We start from the raw sequence: 17,128 nt of genomic DNA, 5'->3' as shown, positions 1-17,128 counted from the left end.
TATTCGAAAGAAATTCCTTCGCGGCTTTGGATCGCATCCGAGATGCTAAATTCATCTGCCCACTCCATCTAATCGAGCATAAGTTCCCTAGATGCTCAAAGCATTTCAGTTATTTCGAGATCGATGCCCTTGATGACCCCTGTGTATGGAAGGTGGATGAAATTAAATTTTTCATCCACTGCATTGAGAGTCTTAGAATATTTAAATAATAGTAATTTAACAAAAATCTCACGTGGTATCAGAATTATATGTTATAAATTCAAATTTTTCCAAACTCAATTTGCTTTTCTGAAAAGTATCAAAATATTTACATAATAAATCACGTATTCATTTAATTATTGATTTGGAGCTCATTCCAAATCTCGTATTGTTTTCCTAAGTCGGACCGCATCACGTTGTGCACGTCTTTCTTCTTCTATTTGAACTTTTACGAGTTAGAAAGAGTAGCCCAAGTTGGGTCGTGAAATTTCAACGAGAACGATTGGTTTGGACCAGTAGACCGGTATTAAAATCAATGGGAAAAAGCCTAATCTAACTCGAGCAGGTTCAGACCCCCATACACCCAACACCGTCCCCCCCCCACAAAAAAAACTCGAGCAGGTCTTTTCTGGGGTAGCTAGGTAGGCACTTTTAAGTCAAAGAAAAGGGGAATTTTTTAGTGACTTATTTAAGACTTGGTGCTTGCAATTGCGATGGATCTCGAAAAAGGAAAAGATGGAATTCTCGTTCGTGCGATGTTCTCTGCTTTTGGAGAGTTCTGCCCACCCGGGAGATAAGAACATGGATTTCCTGTTCGCGATAGATCATGATGTGGGATCAAATAAAATGCGTTGGTGAATTAAATTCTAGCGTTTTTAATAAGGATCAGTTTGTAAACTAACGAAATAGTGTTTGATTCTCTTTTTTTTATCCTCGAAAACAAAAATAACATAAATCTTTTTTGTACCTTTTTTTGTTTTCGAAAATAAATCTGTTCCTAAAAATATATTTGAAGTATAATCAAAAATAGAAAAAATTTATTTATTTATTTTCCAAAACAACTCTAGAGGTAAGTCTATTTTATTTTTTTTCTTCTTTTCCTTTTCTTTTTCTTTCTTTTTGGTTAGTCCGCCACCCGACCATTGCTAAACACGGGTTGGGGATCTCGTTGGAGCATGCCAGCCTAGCCTCCCCAATAACTTGGCAAGGCCTGCTTGCCTAGCCACCAACGAGACTCGCCCGCCAAGCCACCACGAGAGCATCACCACCAAGGAGGCTCAACCAACGATGCTCAAACAAGGTTGTTGGCCCTCGTTTCCGGTCGATTGCTAAGGCAACTAGGTCGGTGATTGGCCAAAGAGGAATAAAAGGAGAAAAAGAAAAATATAATAAAACTATTAAGAAATTAAAAGAAATTCTAAATCACATCTTGTCATTTAGCTAATACACACGAAATACTAAAATACCTAAAATACGTTATGAATATATATTTCTATTTATTTATTGAAGCTATATTCTAAAATAGAAATAAATTTGAATATAAAAATAAAATAACATTATATTAAAATAACTAAATTGTTATTTTTTATTTTGAATTTATTATGTATAATTCATATATTATTTATATATTGAAATATAATTCTAATTTTTTAATTTTATTTGGTTGAATAATTTTAGTTGTGTTAATATAATATGTTTATTATTCGAGATAAATAACTTCCACATTTATCTCACCTCTTCATGGGATAATTTCATCCGGTTTATATTCCCCCCACATCTAACTTTATTCTGTCTTGAGAAGGCACTAAACACAAGATGAGATAAATTCTATCATATCTTGAATCTTATCTTGACTATCAACGTAATTTCAAGTCTTACCAAATACATTTCTATCTCAAGAATAGATTACAAAAATTTTTGAATTTGCTCAAGGAACAAAATTAAAAAAACAAATCAGTTCTAAGAAAAATCACTCGATGACAAGTTTGAAATATTATTTCAAGAGTATCTTATTAATTAACGTTTGATTTGTTGGAAATGATAGGTTGACGGAAATATTATTTACAATTAACGGAAATATGCATGCTTAAACATCGGGAAATGAATTCTTTAATGTGGAACGAGGAAAATGTTTTTTTGAAGGATATTTTCTTTTATCATAAGCTTTTACCCGAAACAGACATGACCTAAGTGGATGACCTCCCCTCCCAAAGTCAGGCTAGCTTATGTCGCTCGATCTTGCCTCCAAGCGAAAATCGCACGGCTTTTAAGGATAGATCAAATCGAGCCTTTTAAATATTGAGTCCATTTGCAATTTGAGCTTCAATTGGGGGCAGTAAAGGCGTCAGGCGCATGGTCAGATCTAGCTCTAAGCTTTCGAGCTCGAGTCCCTTCTCGAGCCTTCCACCCCTCGCCAATGGATACCTAGTGGACCTAATGTAGCATCGATTCTCTTTTATTTCCTTCCTTTTTTGCTAGAATGACGTGATTTCGATATTTATCTCCAGTCTCTTCTAGGGGTACCCGATTCTTTCGCGGTCGCCGCGATTCCATCAATCCAAGTAAACATCACCCGGACCCGTTCTGCCACACCAATCTAATCGCACTTAAAAATTAGCAGAGGAAGGAGAGAGAGTTCCCAGGCTGGCCCAGGAGGACTTGCCTTTGCCGGGGCCAAAGCGCGCGTCGATGCTGCGTCCCAGTTATTTCATTGTTTAGCTTTGCCTCTTTCTCTTCGGCCATAGGTTTTACGCGACATACAATATATGCCTAAGGAAAAGGCAAGCCTAGCTAATCGAAATCCGACATCGAATCGATGGGAGGAGAGTAATAATTGAGAATATTGTGAACTGGTTCGATTCCATTCCGCGGGTTTCCAAGCAACTTCCCAATTCCTTTCCTTTTTTCCTTTTATTCCCCTTCTTTATTTGGAATTCTTCCCTCGTCCGGTGCAGTTTCGTTCATCCGATCTTCTGTGGTTAGGCTTGTTCCGGGCTTCTCGAGAGAATACGATGCTTCCCATTTTCGGCCCTCCGAGAATTGCCTGCGCCACGATTTAGCAATTAAAATAATAAATTAAGGCGACTCCCGTTAAAGTACGATTTCTATCGGAATGTAACATTCTTTTTTATCTTTTCGTGATTCGACATGCACCCCCATTTATTTAGATAAAAACCAAGAAAAAGGAAAGGCGGGTATAAAACGAGGAACACAGCCTCAAGCGGGCCTCGCAGCTACAGACCAGAAATATTTCGGACGAACGTCAATTGTGGAGAGAGAGAAAGGGAACATGCGCTTACCTCAAAAAAGCCCCCAATTTTTTTTAAAGAAAAGCAAAAACATAATAATAATGCTGATGATAATGATATAATAGAGAAATGGAATATGCGCCGGCGGCACCAGCAAGGGGAATTGACTAGGCGTACGCGGCAACCAGATGAAAAGGACTTCGTTCCACATTGGCTGCTACTTAGAATGCAAAAAGGAATCATCATCTCCCAAATACCCCATTGAAACGTTACGTTGGTTCTAACCAACAACCCCAAAAAAAAAAAAAAAAAAAAAACACACACACACATCATGTTAACGACGAGAACATCAAACATCAATAGACGAGAACATCAAACATCAATAGTGAGAAAGGGACGGGTCGAAGTGGAAGATGCGACCATTGCCACCGACTCAACCGCTAAGCAATTGAGCCTTCGGACTTACATTGTCGATCCACCCCGCCGTCTTCTAATTGGTGTCGGATACGCGCTCGACGTTGTGCAAACTCGAGGCTCTCGCTTTGTATGAGGGAACCTAAGTCCTTGGTAGTTTCTTAAGACTCGACATCTTCAAGCACTAGTCTCGGGGCCAGTCGGGTCCTCGAATTTATTTCGTGCTATTTATGGAGATGAAAAAGACTAGAGACAAAAGGGGACCCCGATGGAAAGTAGTAGGTGAGCCACACGTGTGAATGGGCAATTCAGCTAACTTCGGGGAACAGAGATGGGTAGGTTTCGCTTCCATTCTTTATAATATATAAATATTCTCTTGAGAGACTATCCTCAACGAAGCACCAGTGGTCTAGTGGTAGAATAGTACCCTGCCACGGTACAGACCCGGGTTCGATTCCCGGCTGGTGCAGCAGAGCAGTTATGATGATTGTGCTTCCGTGACACCTAGATTCTGTCACAGTTGTCTGATCCTTCAGATGATATGTAAGCGCTTCTGAGCTCCTCTCATTTTGCTGCCCCTTTCTTTTTTCCCTCGAAATTCGCATCCTGTGAAACGTACCGACCCACCCTGACCTAAGAAAACCTGACCATTACACTCGGCCTGCTACCCCCAATGCAGTTCATATACTCACCCTCGAATCATCGATAGATGCCGCACCTCGTGAGTAACGGAATTTTCAGGTTCTGAACTGAGAATATGCGAGAACGGTAGAAATCTTTCGCCGACTTTTGGCCACCAATTCCGAAGGATACTCAAAGTTGGCAAATAAATAAGATTGAGATGATCCTTACAATTCACACTGGGCAGGGCTCATCATAAACTGCCCAAGCCTCTATATACATGAACAGCATGACCAAAAGGAGACCTCCTAGACTCTTAACACAGCGAAAGTGGCTCGTTAAGAATTGCATGACCTACAGCAGGCGAAACAGGAAAGCTCTCTTAGGTGCCAAAGTGCCTAGTTTTGCTTTGAGAGTCGCATCCCGTTAAAAGTACCAAAGGAAACCTGACCATTGCCCTCAGCACGCTAGCCCGACAGAGTTCATGTCCTAACCCTCAATTCATCGACGCCTCACAACACGAGCAACTGAAATTTCAGGTTCTTGAACTGAGAATGCGAGAACAGCAGACATTTTTGGCCGGATACCAATTTTGAAGGATACTCAAAGTTGGCAAACAGATAAGATTGAGACGATCCTTACAATTTACATTGGGCAGGGTTCATCATAAACTGCCCAAGCCATTATATATATGAACAGCATGAACAACTGGAGACCTCCTAGATGCTAAAACAGCCAAAGTAGCTTAGTAGCTGGTGAAGAATTGCATGACCTAGAGCAGGAGCAACAGGAAAGCTCTCCTAGGTGCCAAAGTGCCTAGTTTAAGCATATCGACAAAATATGAGATCTCTGAGACCATTAATCCCTCACGAAACCCTAAAATTCTTCATACTATTTCTTCGCTTCCGCTCTGGTTCTGAGACTTCAGAATGTTGAACTTGCAGAGGGGGCAAATGGCATTAATGTACAACCACTTGTCGATGCAACCGCAATGAAAGTGGTGACGGCAGGGAAGCTCTCTCAACTCCGATCCATCTTCGTAAGCAGAAAGGCAGATGCAGCATTCCTTCAACAAAACAACATCGGCAACCATTAATAGGAATCACAGTTTATCGTCAAGAATTAGACACTTTTTTTTCACCGAGTTGCAATTTGCTTTAATTTTTAAAGGCATAAGAGATTTGGAAACAAAAAACAAAGACCCCGACTTACGTAAGATGATTAAAGAGGAAAAGCAACAAGCCAAGCTCTTTTTGAAGGAGTTATTGGATATGCTAGCCTAAGAGTAGGGGAGGGGAGGAGAAGCCGCTGAGTGCAGCTTTCAATGAGCTTGTGTTATAATATATAATAATACGTCGTAGAATCAAGAGCTACAGAAAGAAAAATGCAACAAATGACCTCTAATGATTGACCTAGCAGGTTTTCAATGCACGGAAGCAAACCCTCTGAATTAGGGGTAATCAGTTTCCAGCCCGGTTCCCAATCTTGAGAACCAGGGACCAGACTAGTTGGTCCTAGGACCAGGAACTGGCTCAGTCCGGTCAGTGGAACCGGTCATTTTTTTTTTCCCTCCACTAAAGTGTCTGTGCGCAACGAGAGAAAATGACAAATCTTAAGATATTGACAAAAGAGAAAACAAGTGAAGCGTCATTGTGCCACAGCTTGTGATACCACTAGACAAGATAGTATTTATTTCATAGATTATTAATTTTTTTGAAGGGAAAAAATATGTGTAGTTGGTTTGGTCCGATTCCCCCTTGGAACTGGAAACCGTACCACCCAGACACTGGCTTCCCGGTTCCACTTTTAAGAACCGGGAACTAGGAACAGGATCAATACTCCCAAGAACCAAACCGAACTAGCTAGTTTGGTCCCGTCCAGTCGGTTCTCGATTCGGGTAGTTTGTTTTGCATACCCCTACTCTAAATTTGATGATAAAGTAAGCACTAGATGAGAAGAATAGTCCCTCAATAATGGCAATCACAAAGAGATGACAAATAGCCAAATTAATGAGACCAAAACAAAGCCTTACAGCATCCTCCTGCGATAGAGCACGTTCAATGGATGTGCCACCGTCGCATTCCATCATTATCCCTCCAGATGATGGCTGAGTCTCCTCATTAGTTTTGTCATAATCACCTACACTGCGGAACTTGTACCTAGGCAATTGGTTGATCTCCTCCTGTGTTGCTCCTTCCTGTTATTATGAAACAATTTAAAAAGCAAAGTATGAGTACGTGAACTACTGAAAAACCATCCCTTCATTCTATGTAAGCTTTTGTTCTAAAGAAAGGAAGCATATATATATATATATATAGAGAGAGAGAGAGAGAGAGAGAGAGAGAGAGAGAGAGAGAGAGGAGATGCAAATCATCTTAAGCTGTGCTACAGGAACTTCTAAAAACAAAGCACAAACTTCTGGTTTAGTTAGAGCTATCGCTAAAGAATCCACAAATAGTAATCATATACAAATGAAGGGCCAGAAAACATGTGATACTTCGTCGAGTGTTTTCACTTATTCTTATTAGGGCCCGAAATCTTCATCTTTTATAACTACTTTTTCTTCTTTAAAAGTCAGTGGTACAGGCAATGTGGTGTATGGAGTGTATCAGCTAACCAAAAAGAAGATGAGGAATAGGAATCCTAGGTTGGAGAATCAAGAAGAGGCTAATGCCACTTGAGTTTTGATAAGTTAATCGACCTAAATGATAGATGATATTTGCAAATTCTTTTACCTGATCTGCCACAGCATACAGGATTGCAATTATACATGGGAGACAGCAGCATATTGCAATACCAATCAGGCATGCAATAGCAATGCAGATGACAACGAAAACCACATCAAAGGCCAGAAATGATATACAGAGCCTGCAAACGGTAACAATCAAAAGCACTCAAAGATGAGAAAAATTCATTGCAGAAATAATGGCTAGAAAAATAGAGAAAGGAATCTAGGTTATGGTTTGAATTCGAACCAGTAGAGCTGAGGTGAATCGCGTATCAGGTCTTGGCCACCAGCAGTTACCCAGTAAAACCCAATTATCCACCAGATGAATGAAAACATCGTATTTGCAGACTCGAAATGCTTTGACATGCTGTCAAGAAACCATCATGAGGAACATGCCGTGAGATTCAGATAGATTACAGGGTCACCTAACTTGCAATGCGCAGTAAAACGGTGAAGAGTGACTGACACATTATCCCCCATCCTTCTTTTGTCAATGACAGAGCACCACTGCCATGTAGGAAATGCCTTAAAACTAGACTCTCATTTCAAATGAACTTGTAAATGGCAGAAAAAGAATCAACTGCAACTATGAATAAATGCATTTGGAAAGATATTGCAAACACTAGGCACCGTGCAGACAATGCAGACAATGCAGCTTGCCCTCAAACAAATTTCAAGCTTGATATCTGAATCGCGCCACGAGCCTTGCAAACACAAAATTTTTCTGAGAGAATAGGTCATTTCCCGGGAAAAAAACCATCAACAAAAGTAAAACTTCCCTTCGTAACCAATGAAAATTAACAGGCGGAAAGAAACAAGTGGCACAAGTTACAATTTCAAGATAGGCGATTGGCAAATACCTGGTTTCTTCATCGTCTCTACTCTGATCATTCGCATAATCGTCTGATTCGCCGCCATCACTCCCGGACCCCGTAGCCGGGCTCAGGTAAGCATTCAAATCGCCGGCACCCCAGGCGCCGCTCCCGCCCAATCCCACGTGCTCCACCTCCGTCCGCCGTCGCTTGAACTCCGCGACGACGCACGCCACGTGGAAGAGGCACTGCAGGGCGTACACGACGATCCACAGCCGCAGAGGCACCTCGGGCCTCTCGTTCGGGCTCAGCGCGACGACGCCGAGCGCGACGCCGACGAACGCCAGGTTCCAGAGGATGTCGAGGGCCACGATGGGCGTCGAGTAGGCCCAGTCGCTCTGGCGCGTCTCGAGCTGCTCCGCGGCGTTCTCGCGGACCTGCATCGAGGGCTCCCGGAGCATCATGCGGCGGCCGCTGGCCCGGCGCAGGAGCCGCGCCGCCGCGCCGCGCAGGGGCAGCACGGGGCGGCGGATGAGCCGCCGGCTGCGGAGGAGGTGGTCGGCGACGGAGTGCGTGAGGAGCGGGGTCGCGTCCACGGCGTCGATCAGGGCGTTCCCCGCCGCTGCACCGGCGCGGAGCCCGCCGCCGCGTGCATGGCCGTCGGGCGGCGCGTTGCCGGCCGGGGATTCGCGGGGCCCGATCGGTGGGAGGAAGAATCGGCGCGAAGGATCAGCGAGGCGCCGAGCCGGATTGAGCGCCCGAAGAGAGCATGCTGGTTCGCGCGATCGGCAGGGCACGTCGCGTCGCCGGATTCCGGTTCGTCGGGGGCGGGTTGATTCCGGGTCGGGGCGATCAGGTGGGGTGGGGGAAGCTGGAGGAATCGGATCGACAGATGGGAGCTGATTCGTAGGGTTTTCTGGGGGCAGGAGAGAGAAAAAGAGAGAGAGAGTGCGAATTTGAATTCGATGAAATAATTGGCGAGCGAGCGAGAGAGAGAGAGAGGAAGAGTGGGGGAGCGATGGTGGGGTCCACGCCGCGCCTGTGGGGCTACGTCGACACGTGTGGAATTATCCGAAATCCAATGGTGGATCGCCACGGGAAATTTTACCGGCGCGCTTCCTAAAAGATTCTGGATGTCAAAATAATACTCGATAGACGCACGGAAGGCTTCGGATAACGACAGAACAAAATCAAAAGTCAGAAAACAACTAATAAAAGCAGAATTTACGACTAGGAACGCACTTTCATCTCTCGAGGATAAATTTGACACCATTAACAATCGACTATCGGTCATCAAAACTAAAGATGATCTCCCACTTCATTTGCAACGGAAGTTTTACACAATAAATACCTATGAGGAGCTCCCAATAACTTATATTTAGATCCAGTTTGAGAAAGTAAAACTCCCAAAACTTCACATAACCTTATACAAAATTATCAAAACTTCACATAACCTTATATTTACAAAACTATCAAAAAACCATATAACCGTATACAAAATTTTAGAGCACCAGTCTTAAAACTTCATCTCAAACGTATAAATCCGAAATAAAAAATCAAACATGGCAATTGGTAAGGGTTCCTTTTCAAATATATTGAAATGACAGTAATTTTTCGTTCAATCGTCTGCACCTAAAGAATTTGATTAGAAAGTCACGGTGGGAATAGTCTCGCAATAGAAACAATAAGAAGAACTAAATTTATTACAAAATTTATTCTCAAAAAATAGAAATTTTACCCAACATATTCTGATTGATCATTTGAAATATCGTAGTACCAAAGGTAGGCAGCTGCTTGGCTTTTTTCCCGTAGGCGATTGCGGGGAGCTTTTGAAAGGGGTGGGATAAGGAAGGACGAAACGACCGGTCAGATCAAGATGGGATTTTGAACCCGGTGGGAACCGTAAACAGGGGAGAAAAAGCGACAAGGAGCTCCTGACAAATTAAATCCAGCGGCGGTACACTAACAGTCTAACCGGACAACTGCGTAGCTGTCCGCTTCGTACGTACACGTGTCCCGCCCTCTCCTTTGTCTTTGCTTCCCGCCCAATCGCTTGAAAAATTGGATTTCCCCCTTTTTTTTCTCCACATTATCCTTTTCCATCCCTTACATGTAAAGCAATCAATCGTTTGCGTCGACCCCACATTTACTCTCCTCGGCCTTCATGGCTGTTCTTGCCCGCCTCCTGAAGGAACGAATTTCGATCGGGGACGCAGACTATCGCATATTTTCTTTCCTTTTTTTTTTTTTTTTTTTTTTTTTTTTTACAGTATAGCCGACACCGTGCTCATCGTGTAGAGCTTAAATTATCATATGCTGCTATTAGTGCTATCGAATCGATAACGTGTGTTGAAATACATGCCCACGTCATGCCGGACGCACTAAGCGATTGCATCATGTTAGTCTACATTACAAACTCACTCCCCAGCGCGCGCTGTATCCAGCAAAACAATAGCCAAAGAAAGAAGAAAAAAAATGCAAACCCACCCCCCACCCCCACCCCCACCCCCACCCCCAAATAAAAAGAAAGTAAATAAAACAAAGAATTGGCATGGCGATGATTTCAGCAATGAGCCTCGACGATTCCTGTTCGATGTTCCTGTAGAACGTGGCCGGGTCTCGTTCGGCAGCTCCACCTTTTCCTCCAAGACTCTACTCAGAGGTCGATTTATGAGAAATTCCTAGATTGACAAGCCTATCCACTAACTTGACTCCATTCCCAGCATACACATATAAGCTCAGTCGAAGCTGAAGGCTAAAGAATGTTTGAACTTCGTGTAGTGTAGACAAGTACCCAAGAATCTCATGTTCCTGATGATGATGCAGGAAGATTATTGGAGCTCAGTTCCTCGCATGCTCAGGAATGAGGCGGTGGCGCAGCTCAGAGGGTGCACCTGCCAATTCTGCAGTAGACTTGGGTATAAGTTAAACTGGAATGAGGACCCAAAATGGAAAGAGCTATGTCGCTATTTTTTGCCTTACCTTGAGCTGTGAAATCAAAGAGGGGCGGTAGGGCACGTGCATTGGGCAAGGTCGCATTCGGGTCTCTCAAATCATCAAAGAAAGGATGAGCACAGGCCTCCAACTGACATTACCAAGAGATGATGGTCAGCTATTTGAAAAAATACTCTGTTCTCTACAGGCATACCCATCCAGACAGCAGGAACAAAATCCAAGAACATATCTGAGAAAATTTGCTTTAAACTGATGCTAAACGTATAGCCTGAAGTTCATTCTCCAGGTTCTATAGTAAAGACATCGACTGAACAAAATCCAACTTTTGCTATGATCATTCAACACAGATAATCACTAAAAACATAGGCCAAGTCTTCAGACTGTCATAAACATTCTCTTGGGCAACTCGATCATTACAGTTCAATAATGGCAGTAAATAATAAAAGCAGTTCCAAAGAAGGATTTCAGTCATGCTTGGTGAAGCCAAAAGGTGGCTGACACTAAGCCCCGAGAAATCTAATGCAAGGATAGGAGGTTCAAAGCAGTTGCACATTCTAAGCAACTCAATTCTAACTGATAATTGACTTCATTATAGACTTACAGCAGTGCAACGTAGATTTGGTGAATATTGGAGTAGCCTTGATACAATATCCACTGCATCAGGAGGCAACCGCTTGTTAAACACCTGTATCAGTTCCATAAATTTTTTTCAGAAAAAGCAACTGACGATACCAAAAGGAAACTATCAACCCACAGGTCATCACTCAAATAAACACTCGAAACAAAACCTTGTGCCAAGGATGAGCTTTAATCTGAGGAAACTTGAATTCCGAATAATTTGGATTCATGCATTTAATTTCTTCCCTGGTAGGCGTCCCCAGAATCTAATGAGATTTGCAAAAGGAGAGGAGGAAAATTAGTAATAAGGAAAGGTTTGAACCAAAGGTAATTCAGCATCGTATTAAAAGGAAAGTAGACAAGTTGAAACCTTTATTATTTCCACAAGCTGATCAACACCACTCTCTCCAGGAAACAGTGGCTGCAGCAAGAAAACATGAGCAGACGTCAGATTTAGATTAGAGAAGAGCATCATTCTAAGTAATTCAGTGTATGAGGCACATAAAACAAATTCTTTCTTAAGGGAACTAGAAAGCAAAGAAACAAATTCTAAAAGGCACGTTTTAGAAGAAAATACAGAACGAGCCCCTAATTCAGTGAATTTCAAATATTGAAATGCCATGAGCAAGCCTGCTGTGAATACATTTTATTACTTAACTAGGAAAAGGAGATACTCACATGTCCCAGAAGAAGCTCGGCCAAGACACAACCAACAGACCACATATCAATTGCAGTTGTATATTCTGAGGCCCCAAATATCAACTCTGGAGCCCTATAATATCGCGAGCATATATATGATATATTGGGCTCTCCTGGGACCTATGAAAGATAACTAAATCAAATTAGATCTCAATATACGAACAGAGTATTAAGTACTGATAGAAAATGGACTTACCAACTTCTTTGCACTACCAAAGTCGCATATCTTCAACTGATGAGTGTGGGGATTCACCTGCAGCATTAATGATAACATCAGTACCCATATTTCAATGGAAAAAGAAAATTTGGTCGAAGTAAAACAAACAGGAGGAACATCACAGCATTACACTGATGGATAGTGTGTCCTCTTGTATATACAGTCTATTCAATGCATTCCATGCAAAATTACAGGGTTACCTCAAACTTTTGCAGAACAAGTGCATCGTATTGGATAAGCATTTTCAATTGTACCAGTTTAGTCAACTGATTCATGCAATCATGCAAAGATCAACTCCCCATACTTCACACACACACACACACACAACCCGCACCATCTGTGATATGTGACTGAAGGGCTGAAAGATAACTCTTACCAGTAGATTCTGAGGCTTGATGTCACGATGACACACCAACCACGTTATGCAAGTAGTTTAATGCGCGACAGATCTGCATTGGAGAAATCCAGAATATCAAAAAGGGTAATCTCAACCAGTATAACATACGGAAACATTGAAGAGAAAAACAAAGACTGGAAATCATTTAATGCAACAATAATTCACCTGGTATGCGTACAACTGCACAAAAATGATTGGCACGTGCTGGTTCATTCTAACATAATGCTTTGAAGCTCGATAGACTGTTTCAGAGATATACTCCAAAACAAGGTTGAGGTACACCTCATCTTTTTCAGTGGTTGAAAAGAAGCAGTGCTTCAGTAGGACGACATTAGGATGATCAAGTATGCGCATGATCTGAAGTTCTCTATTCTTATATCTCTTATCTTGCAACACCTTCTTGATAGCAACGGTCTCCCCTGTTTCTAAACACTTTGCCTGCATACCAAATATCCGTAGGTCAGACAAAAGATTACTTACTCAAGAGTCGATTCATATTGAAGAAAGCAACAAACCTGAAAGACAACACCAAATGAGCCAGTGCCAACTACACGCTCTGCCATATATGAGATAGTCTGCAACCCAAACGTCAGAATTTGTTAAGAAACTTCTCGTGCATGGTACTTTTTGAAGAGAAAATCATAGTTAACCATGCAATTCTTCAGCAAGCAAGACAACTCCTACTGAACATAAAAATAGTGGGAAAAAAAGATACAAATGTATATTAGTGTAAACCTTCCATGTAGCAGTAAAAGAGAGAGCAGATGACAAACATACAGCATGTGAGATTTCCCAGGTTCAGTTGCTAATTAGATCTCCACAACCACCCAATAAGTCAATTGCAAAAAATATGACATGTAATTTCTGTGATGCACAACAAAAGACTCTGGTGCCCACTGAGGCAATCGTTACTTGATTCAATTTCTTAAACACTACATAGGGTTCTAATGATAGCCATATCAAAAGACATGCTTCATGAGGTTCACATCCACAAGACAAGATCCAGTACTGCAAAATGACATCTATGCTGTACAACAAATACAAGACACCTAACCTGTTTGGGTTGTCCATCTCGGCCACCAACTGTTGTTGTAATAATGTGGCCTGTTTCAGTTCCATGTCCATTAATTACAGCTGGTTCACAGTCCTGAAATTTAAAGCATAAATGAGGTTCAGAATCCATCACAAGGGGGCTGTTTTTAAAATAACGGAACTTATAATGCTCAGAATTACACCACGTGCAATACTTTATCATCAACTCCTTAGAAGCAGATCATACCTTGTCATCATGAAATGCTTTGTCATCTTTAATTCTTGTCTCGTGCCCTCCTCTATGAACCTGATCATCACTGTGTTTAGAAACTGACGATTTACTGGAAGTTCCTGCAACCGCTTCCAAAGATGTGGAAGCCATGTGCTGCTCTAGACCTGTAGCACCTCTCTCGACAGAGTGCAAAAGCTGGTCCACATTATCCCTGTGATGAGCTTCTTGATCAACCTTCACCCTTTTTGTACCAGAATCCCCACCCTAGAGTAAACAAAATTGATGTGTTAAGAACTTATAGTGCAAGGAAAAAACTAAAGTCCTCAAAATTCTAAGCCACAAGGCACTTGGCCTGGCGGTTGTTGGGAGAGGGGGTGACATGAGGTCAAGACTTCAGAAACACAAATCAAAGAGAAGGAAAAATAAAACAAGTCTTTGATGCATAGTTGCACAGGTGAATCGTATAAGATCCATCACAGTAAACATCACGAATTGAAAGGAAAATAAGCTTCTCATACAAAGAACAGATTTAGGGTCTATAAGAAGAACAGCAACAATTCCAAACATAAACCAAGCCAAGAAGGAACCAAACTAAGTTTAGAAGATCATGAAAGTCAACAGAACAACTGAGTACCTTGCACAATGTGCTTCATCGAATGTTGCTCTACAACGCCTCATTGAAACGATAGGAATTTCTTTCATTCAATATTAACTAAGTGAACTAATCTGTGGATTGAGATAAAATTATTATATGTTGACTTCATATGATACTGAAAAGGCCAACCACAATGTTCGCATTCAAACAAAACTGGGCAGAAGGTTGTGCCACCTCAGGCTTACCAGATCAACTCCTTTAAAACACAGCCATTCGCTTATGGCGTTAGGTACCGCCAGCAGCATATTTTTCCATGATCCTAGAATTCTCGTTAAAACAATTCATTGTACGAGAACATATTCTAACTGGCTTACCCGTTGTCCAAAAGAGAACAGACAAATTTGACTTTGACCATTCGCCTACCTACTGCGGCGAATACATTTCAGACATGCCAAACACCAACGTACAGGTCACCGTGGTGACTAATCACCACTACTCATTTGGTAATCACCTAACACGGTCTTTCTCGAGCTTTTCGCAAGGTTCGTATAACAAATTCGCAGAAATATTCCCAATCATTGCGATTCGATGAAGTCCTAAACGAAAATACCACCCTCTACCCTTGAATTTGCAACGTTCTTCACGTAAAAAAATGAAAAACTCATTTTTTTCAACAAATAATAAAGACCCATATAATTATCGAACTAAAGAAAAAGAAACTTCGTTTTCCAGCAAAATACACTATCCGCGCCCCAAGCGTTGGCCAGGAAGTGATCAACGGCAAACGAAAAGCGATCGGTCGAGCTAAAAAAAACCCTTCTACCCAAATGAATACCATTTCGGCTAGACATACAAATCCTAAATTACAGAAGCCAAAAGCAGCTACATCGCACGAAATCAAAACAACGCCGACAAACATCCCCGGAATCCGGGCTCCGGACAGCCAATAGGAACCCTAGGACGCGAAAATTTCAGGGAGGGAGAAGAAGAAAAAAAAGGAAAAGGAAAAAAAAAAAAAAAAAACCCGGAAAGTCCGATTCGGAAAACTTACGGGCTCGGAGGATATGGAGGTGCGTCCCGACGCAATGCTCTTGATCCGGCGCATCATATTCATCTTCGCCGAACCCCGAACGGAGCACCCGACCCAACCGCCGGCGGCTTCGGGAAGGGTGGAAAAGAAAGGTGGGAGGAAGGGTGGGTGGGGGGGAATCCCGGAAGGAAAGCTTCGGGAGGAACGGGGATCGGAAAAACGGAGGATGCGAACTCCCTCCGGCAAGGGAGAAAGGGCGAAGAAGACGCGACGCGACGCGATGCGAAGGCTCTCCTTTCCCTCTCTCTCTCCTCTCTCCTCTCTCTGCTCTCTCTCTCTCCTCCTCCTCCTCCCCCTTCTTCCCCGCTCGCTCCTCTCTCGTCTCGGTTGGCAAAACAGAAACGGATCGAAATCTATATAAGCACACAGCACAAATCTCTCTCCTTTCTCTCTCTCTGGCTCCCTCCTTCGCTCGCTCGCTCGCTCGTTGTTTCTCTCTCTCTCTCTCGATCGAAAATGGAGCTGCTGTTTCTCTCTCTTCTCTCTCTCTCCAGGTGGGTTGCTGTTTTTCTTGTTTCCTCGATTTCTTTTTTTAATCTTTATTTGATTTTTTCGAGAAAACAATTCCCCTTCCCTTCGGTCAAAGTTTGACCGGACACCCTAACCGCCCACCCAATCATGCCCGCTTCAAATTCCTCTCGTACGTCAGTCAAACTTGGTTGCCTGGTCGTCGATCCCTCATCATGCCCCCGATCCGACGGCCGGGATCGCAGTCCCCCGCGGAAGAGAGCGGGGCGCCGGTGATTTTACCAGAATGCCCCTCCTCCCCCGCGGTGAGAAATGTCACCCTGACGGAATCCCCGAAATTCCATTTTCTTCTTTTTCCTTTTAAATTTTGGAAAAACTGTTTTTTCTAATTTAGTCGCTGACGTCGCTTATAAAAGAATGAGCCGATGCAAAATATTTCAATTCTTAACACAATTTCTACCCAATTTTTTTCATATTGAGATGAAAATCTTTTTATAGATTATCAACTAGAAAACGGATAAAGATTTGAATTTCAATACACTGTAGTTTTAAAATCTCGATATTATTATAATTAATCTCCAGAGTTTGCCAAGGACCGAATTTAAAGTTGAAACCATTTTTTTTACAGTGAAGAATTTTAAATCAAATTCTGCTATGGTTTAATTTTTGAATTTTTTTTTCTGTTGCTACTTAAAGGGCAGACATCAGGAAAAATACCTTAAATAAGTATTGGTATAGCCTATATGATTCCCGGAATATTCGGGATTTGACTGTCTCGTTGACGTTTTCCCTTCATCTTTTATTAACTTTCATTAATTAATTTCCGCTTTGCAGATATTTTAAAGCCCGAAAGATTAAATTAAACGTTTTGTGTAGAGAATTGCGCCGCACAGCGTTTCTCGTAGCGGACACACGTCAGAATCGAGACCGACTTTTGTTTTCTTATTAATGATCCTTATCTTCTTACAGCTTAAAGTAATGTGTGCAAATGTGGAAAAGAAATATACGCCTTTTTTATTACTT

The 17,128-nt window shown here is 42.2% G+C and overlaps 2 protein-coding genes and 2 non-coding genes across 4 annotated transcripts; 2 read left to right on the top strand and 2 right to left on the bottom strand.

Moving 5' to 3' along the window:
- The first annotated feature begins 4,039 nt into the window (after positions 1–4,039).
- On the top strand, positions 4,040–4,110 carry TRNAG-GCC. The gene has a single exon. It is a non-coding gene; the product is annotated as a tRNA-Gly (tRNA).
- Positions 4,111–4,113: 3 nt separating this feature from the next.
- Positions 4,114–4,202, top strand: LOC120293058. Its single transcript, XR_005550717.1, has one exon. It is a non-coding gene; the product is annotated as a small nucleolar RNA snoR114 (small nucleolar RNA).
- A 632-nt stretch (positions 4,203–4,834) lies between these two features.
- Positions 4,835–9,905, bottom strand: LOC104442070 (E3 ubiquitin-protein ligase At1g63170). Its single transcript, XM_039310921.1, has 6 exons — positions 9,778–9,905; positions 7,851–8,849; positions 7,238–7,357; positions 6,998–7,130; positions 6,295–6,459; positions 4,835–5,328 (listed from the first exon to the last, which is right to left on the bottom strand). The coding sequence occupies exons 1-6, from the start codon at positions 9,903–9,905 to the stop codon at positions 5,149–5,151; spliced, it is 1,725 nt and encodes a 574-aa protein (XP_039166855.1). The 3' UTR covers positions 4,835–5,148.
- Positions 9,906–10,097: 192 nt separating this feature from the next.
- On the bottom strand, positions 10,098–16,130 carry LOC104442069 (shaggy-related protein kinase theta). The gene is given in 14 exon segments (XM_010055363.3): positions 10,098–10,705; positions 10,785–10,887; positions 11,359–11,442; positions 11,546–11,641; positions 11,746–11,796; positions 12,054–12,194; positions 12,271–12,327; positions 12,668–12,701; positions 12,703–12,740; positions 12,854–13,126; positions 13,204–13,263; positions 13,743–13,835; positions 13,968–14,216; positions 15,599–16,130. Coding segments are annotated over 14 exon segments (1,404 nt in total). The 5' UTR covers positions 15,662–16,130; the 3' UTR covers positions 10,098–10,643.
- Between the last annotated feature and the right edge of the window lie 998 nt (positions 16,131–17,128).

This window comes from Eucalyptus grandis, chromosome 4, assembly GCF_016545825.1.
Source record: "Eucalyptus grandis isolate ANBG69807.140 chromosome 4, ASM1654582v1, whole genome shotgun sequence".
NCBI lineage: Eukaryota > Viridiplantae > Streptophyta > Magnoliopsida > Myrtales > Myrtaceae > Eucalyptus > Eucalyptus grandis.
The sequence above is the reverse complement of the archived record's forward strand: the minus strand, read 5'-3'. Positions and strand labels throughout refer to the sequence as shown.